The 20222-nt window shown below is 37.1% G+C and overlaps 1 protein-coding gene across 3 annotated transcripts in view; it reads left to right on the plus strand.

Moving 5' to 3' along the window:
* cadm2a (cell adhesion molecule 2a) overlaps positions 1-19465 on the plus strand; it is a 224648-nt gene extending 205183 nt beyond the window's left edge. For all 3 annotated transcript variants that reach the window (XM_008427171.2, XM_008427172.2, XM_017308609.1), the window contains 2 exons: positions 11703-11825; positions 13155-19465. In XM_008427171.2, coding sequence (XP_008425393.1) covers positions 11703-11825; positions 13155-13273 — 242 coding nt within the window. In that variant the 3' untranslated portion in view covers positions 13274-19465. The remainder of the gene's footprint in view (positions 1-11702; positions 11826-13154) is intronic.
* Positions 19466-20222: the final 757 nt, after the last annotated feature.

A 20222-nucleotide genomic window follows, 5' to 3' on the forward strand; every position in this document is an offset into this window, starting at 1 on the left:
ATCTGTCTTCATGTGTCTACTTGATTTATTACCACTTATTTTCACAGCCTTGGGATGAAACCAAACATCTGAGGAGCGATACAAACCCCCATGATGTTTTGTCTTTTTAATAAAGTCAACCGCCTGTGCGGAGAAAATACACATTAAGGCTTTAACTCTACTGGCTTTATGTGGAATATTAGCATATTCTGAGAAGCTCTTTTACGAGTCCCATTTTCGTTTTAATGCTCTACTTATGCCAGTCTTGCTCTTTCAGCATAAAGTACAAGATGACCCAAATCAAAGGATGAAGCATTTTTGCATCAGAAAATGTGAAGGACATCAATAGCTCCAAAACAAGTATTCATTATATTTTTGCCGTAGTCCAATACTCAAACATTAAGAAAAAACATTTTCTAAAGTACAAAATTGTTAAAAAAAAATTCTTCAGTATTTGTAGGTATTTTTCAGATGTGCTCACCTGCATCTTTATAGTTTTACTGCAGGTTGTGATTGAAATATTAGGTGATTTGTGTTTTTATGCCAAATATACAGTGGCCATTTAGGAAAATTGCATATGTTAAATCTCTTAGAAAGACATTTGTTTAAGTTTGGGACTATGTAAATCAATGAAATTGAACTTAATTAGAGAAAAAGAAAACTCGAAAGCTAAAAAACTGAAATTGTAATTCATTGATGGTAAAAAAAATAATAATAATAATAATAATAGGACCCAAATGCAGGTTCATAGACAAAAGTCTAACCAGATGAACTTTCCAGAACTCAGGAATATAATGAGACATGAACTGACAGCAAGACATAAGCTAAAGTCCAGACCAGACAGAAAGAACTATTTTGGTTATCTCACTTTTAATCATCCTCATTTAACCTTTAGCATAGTTCTGCACCTCTGAGCTATAAGCCTAAACACTACGAAAATTGAATTTTGAAATAATCCCTTACAAATAAAACAAACAATTTAAGATATAAACAGTCCAATTTACCTGTTTCTATTAAGATCTTTAAAACTGAATGTAACAAATGCACAAACTGGAAGTTAAACTAAAAGTAAGCATATCAGTGTAACTTGTAAATGAATATGTTCCATTTAATGGAGACCAAAGACTTTCCAGTGAAACTACACACATTTCAAACACTGAATTTATTATCCCCAATGGAAAATCTACATTTACAAAATCCTGCCCTATTGTACAAATTCTAATTGTTGTTGACCCTTAAAGTGAATCTAATGTAAACAGTTTGACAGATACACCTCTTTTCATCTGAACTGTATACTGCAAGGGCTGATGCATAGCTGCAGTATGTAATTCATTTTATTAATGAGGTGCTGGCAGGTATGGCCAAGACTCACACTGCTTCAATAGCCTGGCCAGCCTTAATAGCTACAATAACTCTTACTCTAAGTATCAGGTCCATGTAGTATAATCAGACCTTCCCTTCCATAAACACACACTTACATACAGACACAGATACACATTCTCTTCCCTACCAGCCGTTTTCTGAAATTTACCAAATGCTTTTTTCGTGGCTTGTGAATTAGCTTCAACCTTGAAGCTCAAAGGTTGAATCGTGTACAAGGGTTTCTCTTGTGCTTAAAATATTTACCATTCACTTCCCATAATCTGCGTTCGCGTGGCCAACCTTAGTCCCTGTAGCCTTTTATTGCTGTGGAAAAAGGACCAACTACTGAGAAGGCAGCTATTATTTATGCCCCAATGTCTGGGCCTGTGGAGAAAAAAAAACAAAAAACATCTAAAGCCTTGCAGAGTAAGTTTTCCTTTCTGAGCCTAGTAGTTGTTCCCCAAGAGGAGCTCAAGCTAAAAATATAGAAATGCAAACGTAGGCTGCCAGAGTTATCTATTCAGCATCATGCCTTTTACTAAGGGTAATCAAAAACACTAAACATTGGGAGGAGCTCCTCTTCGACTGAAGTTGAAATAAGTGAGTACGGTATGCACTCAAGCTAGATTCAGGATAAAACCCAAGAGTTCAGTCAGGGTTTAATAGTTAAGATTAGCCCCTGAGCAGTTTTTCTTTTACAGGGGATTCTATCCTGAAAGCATCCATTAAATGGTAACACCTCAAAATAAGGCAGGTTTTAAAGTTACAATCTGCTCATCTTAGATGGCCTGCCTCAAAACACTGAGCAAAATGTAAGAAAAAAAAAACAACATGAACTTGGGTCTAAAATAATTATGAAATAATGTATTTATTATTATTATTATCCAAATTTAGGAATAAACTGTATGCATTTTAGCATAAATCTACTCTTGTGTTATGAAAAAAAATGTAGAAGTGTCCCTGGGTATATTTTTATAGCTTTAGCCTCACATTTACCTTAAAGCTTTTTAAGATTGAGAACAAACCTTTTGTGAAAACTCAATAAGGAAAGGGACAATTTTCATTCCTTGGAGGGATTTTCTAACAGCTTTATTCTATTGCTATTGATCCTGTTTTAAAATGGAGCACAAAGGTTAGATTGTGTGATGAGCAAAGGAAATATTTCCTTGAGGGCAAGCATCTGGGGCAGCTGGTTAGTGGTTGTGTTTAGTGGTGAAATGGTGAAATATTGAACAGTGCTGACCATTCATTCTTCCCTATGCTCTGCACAGCTCAGACATAAAAGCCACGAACCACAGGAGAAATTAAAACATAATGCAAAGGTTCTTTCACTTATTGTTGGCTGGCTTATTGATGACCTGTCACTTTTGCTTGCTCCTGGAAAGAGTTACAGCAACACTTGTAGTAAAGTGTTGAACAGAAAAAGGCAAAATCATTAGAACCTAAGGCTAGTTTTATGAATTACACACAACCTTTAGTTTAATTAAATTTTAGTTGCAGAGGACACATTTTGGAGGATTCATAAAGACACAACGGCTTATTTCATTTGCATGGACCTCTTTGTCATACTTGACTTATGTTGTTCCCTGTGAGACTATTGAAGACAAAATATTTCTTCAAAACCAGCTAGTTCAAAACTAGCTGTAGGGTTCTTATTTTTGTGAACCATACAGCTGCTTCAGTTGCAGCATAGTGTTTGACAGAAATATCTGAAGAGCAGCAGCAATAAAGTCAGCCTGAAGTTATTGCAGCTCTGACCCTGTTTCTCCTACCATCATATTATCCCCCCACCACCCCTACGGCACCCCTTGCCCTTCCTTGAAGGTTGAAGTTAATTTTATTTTCTCTACAGCACCATGTTACAACAGAAATCATTTTAGTATACCTGTTCTTTTCTTTATGACAAGTCTATAGTACACATTGTTATTTTATTAAATAAACTACATTATAAATCTTCTGTAAAGTCATGCATGGCATAGTTACCAAGTGCTGCAAACTAGGTAAGGACTGGTAAAGGTATAGAGTATTTATACCAGTTTGGTGCAGAAGAATTGTTTAAGTTGCAGCTTCAAAACTACAAAAAATATTCCACTACAAAATGGTTGTAGTCTGAAGTATCATCAATAAGATTCCAGAGTCAGGTTTGGAGTAAGTGAAGTTTCTGCCGAATGCACAGAGCAGTTGTTAGGCGCTCTCCCTTCCCTTACCTGCTCGTTCACTCTACTAGTGTCCTTCACGGTTCTTTTGTTTACAACAGAGAAAGTCTGCAGTTTGAAAGTAATTGTGTGAAAACATAAGGAGCACTTCTGTTACTGTCATTACTGTCGCTATTTCAGGTAATGCTTTTTCAAAAGGAAAGTTGGCATGCTGAGAGGCGAGAGCCTCAGGTGTGTTAAGCATTAGAGTGAAGGCTAGGTGGCACAGCCCATTCTTCTGCAAATTAACCACCTGTTATGAGCCTGTTAGACTAAAATCCACTATTAGAACATTTACTTAGGATTGCTTCTAATAAGATCAGTTCATTTGAATCCCATATTTTGCTTTGGTCTTCCATCATTGTGCAAAGTCAGCTGAAACAATGCATTGTTTCAACTAAAAATGGCTGAATTTATGTCACTACTTTTGTAACAATGAATAAATCTTAGACATCAGAATTTCTAGAATAATTCATATATAATTTTAGCAAAAGTCCCATAACGTTATAAAAATAGGAAAAGCACTGTTACTATATTTTATTGCTGTTTATTGAGAAATGATGTATTCATAGACATCAAGTTGTTTTAATAGATTCTTTAGATTTAGTAAGTCCATCATTAGTTATAATGCAGGGCTTAGCCTGCTTACCACAAATCCTTTTTTCTCCTATAAGAAAACAAAGAGGAAGAGGTTAAATATTCAATCCAGTGTCCAAATGTGGGCTTTATAGAATGATTAGCTGAGGTAATTTGTTCTTTGGATCTAATTAATCCACTCTGACACAGAGAGCAATAATGCACAAGGGCACACACACACAAACACTCATGGTTTTGGAAATGCTGTCTCTTTTACACCTCTCTCTCCCGTAAACTGAGTCATGTCTTAGTGTTTTACATGGACCTCTAGTCACCCCTTTCAGCCTTACTCTGTAAATGATAATATAATATTTTAGACTGCTGCAAAATAAGTATAAGGCACCTTTCAGAGCAGTCTGTTCTGGTTTTCTCTTTAACATCTCTGAATAAATTATGAGTGGCACATTTAACTGTGAAATACTCATTTAATATTTCCTCTTCTCAAAAATTATATTTTTTATAAAGAGCCGATGACTGTGCTTTTATTTTCTGTTAAATTTGTTGCATATTTCTTCACATTTGTATCTCTAGGTACATTGGTAAACGTTGACTGACCTTAAAACAATATCCTACCCAAATTTTGGAATTTTCCATTTTTGGTGTGTTTTCAGAGAAATGTGATAAAAAACACTTGACTGATGTAGCATGTAATACCACACTGCAATTAGATTTTAAACAAACTTGCTGGACATTTAACTAAATTAAGCTAAATGAGCTACTAGCATACATTATGGAGCCTAATGGTGACAGCATGCTAAATGCTTTCAGTAAGAATGTTTGTGGCTACAGTACAATCTGCAACACTGCCAAGACGTAGCAGTTCACATAAATTGACAAAGTCAGGTGAACGTTATTCAGAGTTACAGCTGAGAGCCTAAGGTCCCTCCAGAGGAGCTGCAGACATCCCACATTCTTAGCTGCGAGTTTCTGACGATCAAACAAGTTACACCTTCTGGTTGAAAAAATATAGCATCAATACAAAAGCCAGTCTGAGGCTTAACTGAAGAAGTTAAGGGAAAGAAAATCAATATCATAACATGTTCTCTGACTTCTATTGGTTTATAACAGATAGATGGTAAAATATTTATTATTTTACTGTCTCTGTTCTGTTTTTGAGTAGCTGTTACCTTGGAAAGCCATTCAGTCCCACCCTTTGAAAATGGAAGTGCTCTGATAGCAGACACAGCACTGACTGCTCATAAATACTTCACACAACCTTACAGTAAAAGAAAACATCACTGTTTGGGCATTCTGTAGTTAATAATACTAATAATATACAGACGTTTTTGTCATGTTCCAACACATACTGCACCATTCCTGAGCCCACATAAGTTTTAGCTTCATAGGAAAATTGCATTGTTTTTGGTGGAGTTACTGGCATTATATAACGTAGTCCACTGACTGGGGTATAAAGAAATCCATAATCAGAATAAACGGAAATTAATCATTGATATGTACCAGTCTGGGTATTGACAAGTTTCACTTTTAAACTGAATAACTGAAAGAAAAAAAAAAAAAACGATTCAGTGATACTTTAGATGCAGAAGCTGCTGATGCTACAGATTTATTAGAGCTATTGCAGCTTCCTAAAAAAATAAGTCATAGCAGAATATATACTTATTATTATCTTATTTGCAAGATCAAGTATTTGTTTGAAAGTTTCAAAGCTACTGCGTCAAACAGCATGCAGATAAATACAAAAACATTTTATTTTTCAACAATCATCAAACATTTTGGGGTTGCCGTAGGTGTTTCACAGTGAAGTTCTGGTTTATTCCTCCTCAGATCTTTTTTTTTTTTCCTAAGGATTTCCAGCAATCTCTTTGATCATCTCATAAAAACATCAAGGGTTTCATATTTACAGAAAAGATTAAGATTTCTTTTTTTCTTTTTCACATATTCAGAGGAAGGAAACAATCACAGTTCCCCCACAGCAAATTTATAACATCCTGTTAAAAGACACCTTTAAACATGACTGACCCACACCATAGACACAAGGGCACAAGTGCTGCTTTATTGATGGGAGCAACCAAAAGTCATTCCTTCATAGAGCTACATCTAAAATGGAGAATGTAAAAAAGCATCACCAGAGATAAGAAAGGGTCCCTGCAGGGAAGGAGTTTTAATATTAAATAAATGTAAAGCCAATGATCTGAAGACAGATGAAGTGACAAAGATGTGCTTTGTGTAAAACATACTAATATGATGGATTAATGAGTGCAGTGTCTGATAACTCCCTACTGTTCATATAAAAGATGAGCGCAGATGAAAGAGAGGTTGGAGTCATTCAAGGCACATGAGATCTAGTGACTTTACTCAATGGCAAACATCTCCTGTGATGTATGGAAGGCTCCTACTGAAAGAAGTGTTTGGTGTTTAAGAATGTTTAAGATGAAGACATGTTTGATTTTGAGTATCCTGGTCATTTAAGAAGAACTCCCTGATGCTTTAGGTGTATGCATTTGTCTTTAGTCACATTTATTACTGTGATAGTGTGTTCACATGACTGAATAACAAGGCAATCGCACAGCTGCAGCTGATCCAGGATACTGCTGCACTAAAACCAGGGAGATGGAGCACATCACCCCAGCTCTGAGGTCCTTCCACTGGCTCCCTGTAGCTCATAAAATAGACTTTAAAATACTTCTGTCAGTTTATAAATCATTGAATGGCACAGCACCAAAATACATTAAAGAGATCTTTGATGAACATGACTTTGAGACCAACTGTAGGAAATTGGGCATCTACTGTAATTTTGATTTCAGTGTTGTTTTTTTTCTCTACTAAAGCTTTAGCTTCCTACAGTTTGAAATATAATCTGATATAAATATGCATTATTATAAAAGTGGTTATAGGTCACCTTTATTGTAAGCATTGCTGCAATGGTCTTAATAATTTGAAGAAAAAAATTGTATTCTTTGCAAAATTCCAAAAATGTTCTACCATGAGGTTTGAACAGTCACACACTGCCCAGAAAATACACTAAACCCCCTCAGGTCAGGTTCCCCCATTGAGAAAGTCCTGTGTGGATAATGTTTTAATCAACAATACATTTAAAAAAGAAAATAAATAGCTGACTACCTGGTGGATAGATTCATTTTTTATTACTTTAAAATGAGCAAATAATATTAAATATTAATCACATTGTAAAATCTCAACTCAAGTTCAAGCCAACACTTTTCTTAAACACACTAAAGCAGTTTAGCATTTTCTTCTGAGAATGTGAAGAATTATTGTGATGATTTAACAGGAACACATTTGGTCCCGTTTGACCCAGCAGTGGTTTATATAAAACTTTAACCCTTTTAATTTATTAAACAATCCAGACTCGCACAGCTATGCGACAAGGAGGGCTCTATAAATATTACAAGCAGAGTTTGCTCTGCCACACTCATATTAAATCATACAGAGAAGGATGTATATGCCCTTATTAAATAATAATGTCTTTGTGGGCCTGCAAAATGTATAACTGTGTATGCAAGATCCCTTCTGTCCTCCTTCTTCTTGGCTCAAATAAAGAATGCTTTGTCCTCTCGTCCATCAGTTTTGGCTTCCAAACTGAATAAAGACACAGTTCCAGAACCAGTGCTTGTTTAGCAGCGTTTTTGTGTGTTTCCCCAAATTCAAACCAGTCATAACATTAGCCTGGTAAAAAGCAGCTCCTTGTTCTGTGTTTTGCTTCGTACAGAGGATGTGGACCCGTGGTTATTGAGAAACAATTGCTTGTTGGATTCTGTAAAAGTTATAAATTATACCCAGATGCTAATGTTTTACCGTGATGTATGTAATGCAGTTCAGTGCTATGAAGCTTACCAGATATTACCTGGGCTGTAAGCAACCCCCAGCCCCAACATTAATGTAAAATAATAAAACATGATATTGACAGCCTATGCTAAATTGTACATAAAGCAAAGAAGTTAAAAACATGACAATAAAAAATAAATATGGTCAGTCTTATTAAAATTCAGCTGTCAACACTTGCGTCCTTGCAAATTCAAACTTTTTTATTAACACAACCTTTTTTTTAAAGATTTGTTGAAGTATATCTGAAAAGAGGTGATTTACACTCCCACAAAATATGAGTATTTCTTGACTTGGTTTTGAGTTATGAGTCAGTTTTCGCTCTCTCTTCCGGTTTGTTTAGTGTTGGTAGGTCAAATATTTCAACTGCATTTTATTCCATATCACAGTTACCATCAGAATTTCAGTGCAACCACAAAGGTCATTTTAAGGGGTCTTGCAGTAAATCCTGCTTGCCAATTATGCATTTGGCAAGTTGGATGGACATGTATCATTGCGACTAAGCTGAGGTGGTGGGGTCATTTTAATGCTGGAAACGAAAACAGAAGTAAGGAAAATGTGGTTTAATCCTAACTCTGACCATCATTATACTACTGATCATGTGGTTTTAATAATCACCATTTTACAATTTTAAATCTATAACTTGCAAAAAATAAAATTCAATGCCGTCTTAAATAGTGCGATGCAGTGGTGAGAGTGCTTCATTGTGCAGTTCAATAATCTCAAGACTATGCTGTGGAGTTTTTCGAGAGGTACTGAAACAACTCAGTTTTATGTGAAATGAACCCGACGATACATTAGTAGGTCACATTCTGATTGAGACTGGGCCTCCAAAGGAGAAAGCTGCTCACTTGTTTCCCATATTTCATCATCTTTTTTTCCCCAAGTTTCTTGCCTTCTGCTAAAGTTGAAACTTATTCAAGTGCTATCCCTTAAAGCGTTTTATCAGACAGAGCTACCTCCTGCGGAGCTGCTGAAGTTTTTACACAACTTATTCACATTTGTGAAGAACTCTTCAAAAAATCTCCAAGAAATTTATGAATGTGATTCATTTGGCAGAGCTTCAAGCCCATGAGAATGCACAACCACTGATTTGTATGCGGATGAGAACGTATGTGGAATACACCACATTTACAACAACAATAAAAAATCAAGTGTAATATTCCTATAATTTTGTAAATAATCAAAGCATCACTTGCATTACATACAGTGATCAGGCAATCTAATGTAAAAAAACAAAAGCCTTTCACTTCTAAAAGAATATCTGGGGATCTAACAGTCAGCCAGAGGATCAGCAGTCAAGGGAGTGTGTGTGTTTTATGGTTAAAAATACACACATATACAGGGAGGAGCCTGACAGAAAGAGAATAAAAGACAAAACTGTGTGTGTAACTAAACGCCTCTGTCCTCGTCCTGCTGGGTCCTGCCAGGGGAAAATTCCTCCACTCTCTGCTCCACCAACCAAGAAGAACCGCAGCACAGTGAAGCTATGCTGCTCACGTCCGTGTCTATGAGCGTGTGTGTCGGTCTGTATGACTTTGTGTTTGTCCACTCGGAGGCGGCGAAGTGTGACGGCCTGGTCACTCAGACCGTGGAGACTTATGAAGCGAGAGCAAGCCAGCTGTTCAATTTGGCCTCATGGGCAGACAGAATGAAAAGTGGAATACTGAAGAGAAATAGTCAACATACGACGTGTGCTGTATGGATAAGTCCTCTCTCTGTAGCTACTATTTTCTGGTCAGGCAATGCCACGTTTTAGCTGCCAGAAAGTATCATGTACTTTCTGGAACCCATGCAAAATCTTGGGGGTGTTTAAAGGATGCCATTACTCCTGCAAAGATCAGCTTAGTGAATGTCGCTGTAATCTTTTAGGTGTTATGGATCAAAACAAATAATACAGTCTCACCACAGAACAGCTTTCACGTTTTTGTTTTTCCCAAAGGTTTAGAAAGAAGAGATGTTAGTGTCAAATTTAATGCCTTAAAAAACTTTTTTTTTGTTTGTTTAGAAATGTGACAGAAAAGTGTGTCTCATCCCTCAATGGATCAGTTTTCCTTCCTGGAAAAACATGCTCTTGGATGTTAGACTGCAGCCCCAGCAGACTGTCAAAATTTCACATTCAGGAGGAGCGGTGGGGTTTTTGTCTTGACCGTCCGAGTCATGTCTGTGTACCTACGAGTCTAGCTTTTTTGCAAGTGCGACATTGCCAGGGATGAGAGCCTGCTCCTCTAAATCCAGTATTGATACTTAAGTACTTTTAAGTGCTCCTTCAGGATCATGGGACAGTATAAGTCTTGTTCCTGGGTGATTTTAGGATGTCTCAGGAGATGTATAGACAGGTTGGGACTTCTTCTGTAGTAATCCAAAGACTGCTCCAGTCTGTATTAATGAAGAAAGAGCTGAGCTAAGATGATAGGAAACCTTTCAATGTAGCAGACTGTCAACATTTATACATTCATCTATGGTCATTATGTTTGGATCATGACCGAAAAACAAAATCCTGAGTTCAGAGGCTGAAAGCTCCGAGTTGTGTCTTCTGCTTCTCCACATCCACAGTGGGTCTGTCCCAGATCCAGGCTTATAACGGGATGGAAGAAACTAGATTTTGTGTGAAAGCAGCCAGACATGATAACGTGAGTAACTCTTGTTAACCCTTTTGTCCAGAAATGGGGTCCAACTGACCCCACACACGTAAAATTTGTATCATTTGCCATAGTCCTCTACATTTGCCTCAGTCCTCACGCACAAGGGTTAAGAAACAGAAAAAAAAAATACATACACGGCATGTACCCACGCATGCATCCCTGTGCATGCGTGGGTTTTCTCCGGGTACTCTAGTTTCCTCCCACAGTCCAAAAACATGACTGTCAGGTTAATTGACCTCTCCCCTAGGTGTGAGTGTGTGTGTGCATGGTTGCACACACACACCATGCCAGTCTGTTGTCCTGCAACAGACTGGCGACCTGTCCAGGGTGACCCCGCCTCTCGCCCGGAACGGTAGCTGGAGATAGGCACCAGCAACCCTCCCGACCCCACTAAGGGACAAGGGTGTAAAAAAAATGGATGAATGGATGGGTTTTTGCACTGAGCAAAGCGGAAAGATTATTCTCTTTTTTTCATAAATGTAATTTTTTTTCTATCATTCTGCTACTTTCCAGCAGCTGGGGACCTGTAGCAACTCTCTGACATCTAATTCTTTTCCCTAACATTAATTCCCTCTCTCCAAGAACTGAAAAAAAGATTGATCCTCCCTACTTTTTGTGTGTAATGATTTATTTACTGTATAACATTTTTTTTTTCTCTGCTGTTGCCCTGATTTGCATGCTGAGTACCTCTGCAACTCAGTAGGGGAGGTGCTAAATAATTTACATCTTTAAACCAAGTCCCTTATACATTCTCTTTTTTTTATTCATTTTGCCAGATGACTGTCATCGCAGTCCTATTCTTCTTGTGTCAGTGTGATGTCCATCTCTCGTCTTCTCCGTTTTAATATTCTCAGAGAGTTTTCACAGGCTCTCTGCTCTGAATGCATGAAGTGTAAGAGGGAAGGAATGACAGCAGCTAAGAACAACCGTTAAAGCAGGAACAAACTGGAAATAATCTTCTTTCTTCTCTTTGCTCTCTGGTTTGTGTTGTCTGCCTTTTGTTGTTCCCCTGTGCTCACTCCTTCACCTCACTAACCAACACTTTGATTGTCTCTCTTTGTTTCTTTCTCCCCTGTCTCCTCAGATCCCAATGCGCTGGGGCAGCATGGCACCGACCATGCCTTGATTGGAGGAGTGGTGGCTGTAGTGGTCTTTGTCACCTTGTGTTTAATCATTGTTCTGGGAAGATACCTGGCCAGGCATAAAGGTAAAACCACAATGGGCCAGACCTCAAGGCCCATTGAATCAGTGGAGCATGCTCTACTTGTCAAATGTTAGACTGCGGCTTTTCTTTCTTTTCAAAGTTACCGCTGGATTAGGATAGAATGCGTTTTGCACACTTGGGAAATGTTATGTAAATGACTTTGATTTGAGCTGAATGTTTCTACACTTAGTCGCCTCGTAATTGAATGCCCAAAGTTTTATATTTAATTGGGATTTTATGCAAAAGATAAAATATTGAAATGGACGTAAAACGATATATGGGTTTTCAAAACTTTTTAAAAATTAAAAATCTTAAAAGTGTGACTTGGATTTGTATGTAGTCCATCCTATCGGAAACTCCTAAATGGTTAGTAAAGTTCAGAGGACCGCAAAGCACTTTAAACTACATTGAGTCATTCACACACGCACACACACAGATGGTGGCAAGCTACTACACTGTAGCCACAGCTGCCCTGGGGCAGTCTGACAGAGACGAGCTGCCACCAGGCCCTCTGACCACCACCAGCAAGTTAGGTGGTTGAAGTGTCTTGTCAAAGGACACAATGACTGAAACAGAGAAAGTGGGGGTTTGAACTGGCAACCCTCCAGTTATTAGACAGATTCCTACCACAGTTGCCACCACTGATCCAGATAAATGTATTTCAGAACAACCAGCATTCTTCAAAGATTACCAAATTAGTAAATAGGGAACAGTAGTACATTTACTAATGTAAATGTACATTAGGTACATAAATTATATTAATCCGAAATTGAACCAACAATTAAACATAATGCATAACAAATAAGTCAATTACTACTTTTATATTGCATTGATGAGTTTTACTGTAATAATTTTAAGAGTAGCATAGATTTTTTTTTCAACTAAGTCCATTTTTTATTGCAGAAAATGCAAATAATAACATATTTTTGCAACTTCCTCTAAAAAGAATTTCATTTGAGCACATGCTCAAACTCGGTTAAAAGAAATCACAGGGAGAGTGCTTATCTAAAATTTAAAGGTGATGGTCAGAATTCAGCAGCAATGCTAAAACATTTGGCCCTGAGCACAGCATCGCTGTATTTTAAGTCTTGTCAGTCTGAAAATGGCCTGCCTGTTTGTTGATGCTTTTGGGTTGTGTCTGCAGAGGGCTTTACTCACATTTACCACACTATCCCAGCTTCTCATCACTCTGTCTATGAATAATGTAGCATCACTGATGTTGTCTTCAGATGTGCTGTCTGCCCCAGGCAGCCAACGCCATGCAGGGCTGCTCAGTATTTGTTTTCCTTGAGATGGGTTTGTTTTWTYCCCCCCCCCCCCCGTCTTCTGCAGGAACATACTTGACGAACGAAGCCAAAGGAGCGGACGACGCGCCCGATGCCGACACAGCCATCATCAACGCTGAAGGCAACCACGCACACGCAGAAGAAAAGAAGGAATACTTCATTTAGACTGCATAGGGAGCTGTGCTGCTCTCTACCTTTTCTTTCAGTCCCTCTATTTCTTATAGTCTCTCTCTCTCTGTCCCCCACTTTCGTCTTCACCTGTGGCCACTGCCCCCTTTGAGTCAACACAGCCCGCAGGCAGAGATGTTCCCCGAGCTTTTTATTATTATTATGTCCTCTGGTTCAGCATTTTCCCGTATTACATTTTACTGGGTTTTTTTCTTGTTGTTTTTTTTCTGTCCTTTTTGGGAGATATTTTTTTATCTTCCACATGCAGTTTGATGCTGCTCCTGAAGCTCTACCCATTCTCACGTTTTTTGCTCGTCTAGTGACACGAACTCCTGGAAATCTATATCTCTGCCATGGCTGCTTCTTACATGACCTCTTGTTCACCCTCTTTCGTGTTTCCCACCAAGCAGACACGCTGCCACACGTTGTATCTCATGCCCCCCTCACATATCTCACGTCAACAAGGTGCCTAAAAATACAGACGCCATCGAACTTCTTTCAATGCCTTCATGTGTCGCCTGTCAGTAGCAATGTAAATGCTATATGTAGCTCATTTCAATGCTTAGCTCACAGCTTTTAATTATACATTGCGTCCTTTTTTATTTGAATGATCTGTGCTGTTTACGCCTTATCCGTGTCTATCACACTGAATATGGTACTTTTAGATGAACCACTGCGCCCGACCTCCCCATCCCCTCTGAATAAACTTGTAATTAAGCAGTGGACCCTTGTAAGATAAGACGAAGGTTTTGTGTAACACTGTAGCAAGGTCCGTCAGATAAGTGTATAATATGATTTTCACTATTAGGGTAGGAGTAATAAGGGTTAGTGCGGTGTTGTTTAGAGCAAAGACCCACCAAAAATATTTGAAAGAGTAGATGAGGCTTTATGCTAAATCTGCTGTCCCTATGTACTTTACTCTGTACATCCCTGCACCATGCAGACAGCAGTTTAGTGAAACATTTTAAACCCTATCTGGACATCTTACAGTAGTCTGTGTTTTACATTAATGGTTCAGATGTACAGAAAGAAATCTCCACGTCTCAAAATCTGTAAAAATTGTATTGAAATTCTTTTAACTTTTCACATTTTAATAATTTACTTTCTGTTCATATCATAATAAAGTCATTTTGCAGCTTAAAGGCCTCATGAAATATACAGTGAACAATTTAAGGTTTCTGTAATAGCAAAATAAAACCATAGCAGTGTGTCTTGGTGTTATCCTTTTTAGCCATCTAAAAAGGATATCACCTCAAATCTATAGTTTGAGGTATTGGGGCATCGATAGTTTGAGGTACAGGCAGAAAGGATAACAACATATTTTGACTATGTGGGATACGCTAATGGACGTCTCTCCATTGGTTTTCGTCGTAAACAGCTGCAGCACTGGCTGTAAATCAGTTGTAGTGTCCACCTTTAATCCTTAGGTTTCAATTCAAATATTCACATAATCAGGGTAGAGGTTTTGGTGATCCAACACGTTGTCTTTTTTAGTTAAAAGATATAATATAATATAATATAATATAATATATAATATAAAACTAGTGTTTGCTAGTTCGTCCCATTGGATTCAAAGATTGTACCATAAAGTTGATCAAAAACAAAAAGACAGCAGCCTTTCACTTGTAAATAATAAATCCTGTAATATAGGAGACGACGATTTGCAGGAAAAAGCAGTAATGCACGCCCATTACTTGTGTCCGCGCTCTGTCAGTGAGGTCAGCTGGACTTATAGCTCATCCTCTAAAACAAGCGTTTTTTTACCTTGCTCATATTCTTGAAATTTAGCCTCGTGGAAAACTGAAGAACATTATCAGTTCTTAGTAGGTAACTGATAATGAAGCTTGGACTGCCACTGTACAAGTTATGTTTCACTAGTTTTTGAAGAGCAAACTTAGTCAGTCTTTTTATTTCCCATTTAGTCAGTCACAGTTCCATTTCATGAGGTCTTAAAGTAAAAAAAATGAAATTGGAGAGAAATGTTAAGAGTGCTGGCTAATAATCTGCTTGGGTCCCATTTCCAAAATGTAAAAACTGGAGGCAAACAGAAAAGCACAAAATTTGACAGAATGAGTTACTGTGTTCCTTTGCCAACAACTAAATTGCCTTGGGAACGGTTCTTTTAATCAAAAAGGTAATGGAAAGATGAAAGTGCATCTTTTTGAAAATGTAAGCTAAGTAATTTTTTTATATTAAAAAACTCAAATATTGTTGGTTTAAACTGTATCCCACTCCCTGTTATATATTGTGTCTGCTAAAATGTGGTTGACTGTAAAAAAAAAAAAATTGCTGTTAAATTCTGGACTCCTGTATTCCTTCAAATGTATATTTGCCACTATTACTTTCATTTATAAGACTTTTTAAAAATTCTGTTTTGTTTTTGTGCAAAGCATGTACATAATGTGTAAGAACAACACTTTGGTACTACACATTAGCATGATTTTTATTCTTTCTTTTTTACTTTTAATTTATTTAAACTAAAGTTATTGACCAGAGAATCACTACAGAAGTACATTGTTTTGGTACTGCAGGTCTGAAGAATAAAATATTACAATAACAATCAAGTTTAATGATAAGTCATATAAATGTTGGCACAAATTGATGTTAAAAAGGCTATTTATACATAACAAAAGAAAATGTATAATTGCTTATATACCCATTGCCCAAAATGAAAACTACAACATATTTCAAGAGGAATCAGCTAAAATGTTACCTTTATGTTGGTGGCAAAAAAATAACGATACTCATTTGACACTCACTGACCACTTTATTAGGTATACTTGTTTATTCAGTTAACACAAATACCGCATATTCACATATATCACATGGCAAAACTTCTAAACACTTAGATGTCTTTACGTTGTGAAGACGTCTTTCTGAAGTTCAAACCTAGCATCAGAATGAGCAAGAACATTTTAATTAGTTTGAACGTGGGATGGTTGCTGGTGTCAGATAGGCCGGTCTAAGTATTTTAGAAATTGTTGATGTACAGAGATTGTCATGCTCAACTTGCTGAATATTTTGAAAATGATTTGCAAATAGTATAATTTGTGTGGAAAGAAACATCTCGTTGATATCAATGCTTGGAAATGAATGGACAGACTAATTTGAGATAGTAGAATAATAATAATAACCAGGAATGCAGAATAATATCTCTGAACACTCAACATGTTGAGCTTCAAACTTTGAACAGATGGGCTACAGCAGCAGAATCCCACATTGGGTTCCACTCCTGTCAGCTAAGAGCTCAAAACTGAGGCTAGAAATCACAGCTTCACCAAAATTGGACAATGGGAGATTGGATTGCCTGGTCCAGTGAATCTCAATTTCAATTGCAGTATTGAGATGGTAGGAGCAGAATTGCATCAAACAACATGAAAACCATAGACCTAACTTGCATCAACAGTTCCGACTGCTACTGGTATAATGTTATGGGGATACTTTTTCTTTTCATCCATCAATTCTGTTTTTGTATTGATTTAAAGGAATTTGGCTGACTTAGTCTCCTGTAAAAGTGTGATAAAAACCAACAGCAGTAATCTACTTGGATGAAACAAATTATTACCAAGGGCAATAAAAAAGTAGGCCCTGCTGTCTCCAGTTTTGTGGCCAGTTTACAACTTTATGCAAATATGGTTGAATAGCAAACTGTCTTACTCTGTATGGCAATGTTGGACTTCGTAACTGGAGAGAATCACATGTTAGAAATCCTTAGATCAATATCAGCATATTTTTTTTCTTGTCAAAGTGTATGTAGGGATAAATATTTTTTTAGGTATTGTTAATTACCACAATGTCGTTGTTTCACACGTTTGTGCACTTCAACCTTCACCACGCTGTTAACAGATTTAACTTTGTTTTAAAAAGCTCTTACGGTTATCTGTCACTTTTTTGCAGAAGAAATCATTTAGATATAAAGCTCACATTTTCTGTTGCATTCCATCTGTGTGCCCATCTTAGAAATGAGACAAGTTAGGACATGATATTTAACAAAAGGTCTGCAGTGATGAGTTGGTGTTGGCATTGGAAAAGAAAAGGTGCCATTTACTGAATTATGCACTCTGGCCGTTACAATTTGATGGATATTTCTTAGTAAATGTTAAAATGTGTGTGTGTGTTTTTTTCTTTTCTTTAGGAACCAACTGTAAATATTTGGTTTGAAATGAAAGTACTGAGTTGATTTATTGCAATGGCTTTTTATAATCAATAGACCAAACTTAAATCTTGTTCAATTTTGTTTTGATGGTTTTTTTTCTAACAGCTTCACTCTTGCCACCATTCACTCCTTTATTATACAGATCCAATTGTAGCTGGTCCTTTTTTAATTTCTTCTTCTTTTTTTCATGTTTAATGTTAGTTGAAGAAACTAAGCTTTAAAACAACTAATTACCCATTTTATGTCGGTTTGATAAGCAAGATTATGGACTTTAAACTCCATTATTAAAATCACAAACTTGTACGACTGCAATGCCATGTTCTTTAAGCGGCAGGCTATTTCTGTCATTTTTGGTTCTCTAATTTCCTGGTTTATATAGCTACCCCGTTTTCTTTCGCTGAAGGTGCGGGTGAGGTTGTGCATTTATGCAGATTAAGCAGCACAATCCTGGCTGCAATTTTGGCAGGAAATTGCTCGCAATTTTATGACCAATTTTCACGTTGGCTGGGACGTCTACACACCAGTGCAAATTTGCAAAAAAACACCCTTTTTACCTGTTTTGCTACAGGTCATGTTGTCTATAGCCTGCACAGGTTTACAGCCAGGTACAAAACAGCTGTTTGCCTGAAGTTAAAGAATTAGATGAGTTATCCCAGCATTATTTTATCCACCAGTTGAGAATTGTCTGTCAAATAATCAAACCTGGAGCAGAATAATGTTTGCCTGTTTCTGTGTGGGCTTGTAAAATACACAGGAAAAAGGACAAGTTGCTCTCTATTAAAGAGCAGATGCAGAATTGTGTTTTGTAAAGAAAATTCTATCTGCAAAACTGGACATTATGATAAATGAGCTAGCTCTTTATTATTTATCTGTATCCGCTTCCTGCCTACCTGCTTCTTTTATGCATTGGATGAAAGCTAATGTGTTTTTAAAGGGTAATTTGGCTTTTTTGAAGAGATGTTTGTGGATGTTACTATCAGTAATAGCTCCCATACCTGTACCAGATTGATGTCGTTGGCAAACAAGTTTTCAGAGCAATGGAAGGACAACATTTAGTCACACAGTATGTTTTAGCTATTTAAGATCACCCAAAATATATTTTTTTCATGTTAGTAAGATACAGTCCTTTATCAGTGGATACTAATTAGATGCAATTTCACAGTATTGTCTCCATTTTATCAGCCAAACAGCTTTCCTGTTGCGACACTGACGTTATATTAGTGTAATCATTACTAATTGCTAAAATAATGGTGCATCTTCAGTGTGAGGTCTTATAAATTGGTCTAATCAGGTCTAATTAATCTAATCTTAAAATGTTAAGTTTTAATTTTAACTTATAGCAGAACACCACAAGACAGACGTCTGTCTGCTGCAGGTTGGGGAACTAACACTAATAATAATTTCACAGAATGACACATAAGGAAATCTGAACTATCCCTTTAAAAATGTTGCATTGTTACTGGAGCAAATCACATTCTCTTTCTCAAAGTCCCCACCATTATGTAGATTTGACTCTCAAGAAGCATATTGAATGTTCATATTAATGAAAAATGTTATCAAGTCACTAAAGGTTGATGTGAAAATGATATCTCTTCTGGCTTAGAATCGGCTTTTTTGACTTTGGTTTTAAATAATTCAGGATTTTGTTTTGACACAGTTTCCGTGCCCTGGCTTTCTCTCCACATGCCTTTGCTGTACAGTTTACCTTCAATCCAGCTCTTTGTTCCTCCTGAAATATCAATGCAGACATCAATCAGCCCAGTTTCTATATTGCCGCATTGATCACGTGTGACATAATCGCATGTAGTGATGCGCTGTTATTATTTTTATCAGTTTTGTTTCTTTTGCATCTCAGGAATATATTTCATTTAGGATTTCCTTCCTTTTCTTTTTTTTTTTTTTGTTGGTGATTTCCTGTTTTAAAATGGGGACATGTGAGCACTTATCACTCTACTCGTCCCTGTATGCTGACACCATGTATTTGTTTAAGATTACCACGATGTTAATAAAATTATTCAGTGATTCTTCAGTAATCCTGTCACCTTGCTGTCATTAAAAACGTTTTCATTAGTCTTTTTGATAACTTTTGTTAAAGTCACAATTTACCGCTTAAAGCTCTTGTAGGTTTTATTGATAAGGGAAAGAAGCTCTGCTGATGCACTGCAGCTATTTATACTTTGGAAACATTTAAATTGTCCTCATGAGGAGTCCTGCATGCATGCACACACACTCACACACACACACACTATCCCCAGTAACATTCCAGCAAAAACACCAACACATGCACAGAAGCATGCTCATATTTTTTATTCAGAGGAATAATTCATGTTGTGTTTCAACTGCATGTCTGGGCTCTGTGGCCCCGATGTGTTGGCGCTCAGTTTGCCATGTGCAGTCTTTAGATGACTTGGGAGTCTCTTGCTATATTTGCTGACTGTCTACACAATAGTACTCCTGTGAAAACAGCTGTACCTGAAACAAGCAGAATATAAAGGCACTTAAACAATCTCAGGAAATTAAATGTGTACAGGAAAAGAACGAGTCAGTGAGGCTGAAAACATTCATTATGGGCTCTGTTAGATTAACAGTGAACATAAGCGTACAGCTGTTTTCACTTACAATTACATACAAACCAAACTATATAAAATTAGGCAGCACTGTTGCCTTGCAGCAAGAAGGTCCTTGCTGCAAGAAGGTCCTTGCTGCAAGAAGGTCCCAGGTTCGAATCCCCCAGGTTTTCTCTGTATGTTCTTCCAGTTCATGTTCTCTCCGGCTTCCTCCCAAACCACA

The sequence above is a fragment of the Poecilia reticulata genome, linkage group LG14 (genome assembly GCF_000633615.1).
Source record: "Poecilia reticulata strain Guanapo linkage group LG14, Guppy_female_1.0+MT, whole genome shotgun sequence".
Taxonomy (NCBI): domain Eukaryota; kingdom Metazoa; phylum Chordata; class Actinopteri; order Cyprinodontiformes; family Poeciliidae; genus Poecilia; species Poecilia reticulata.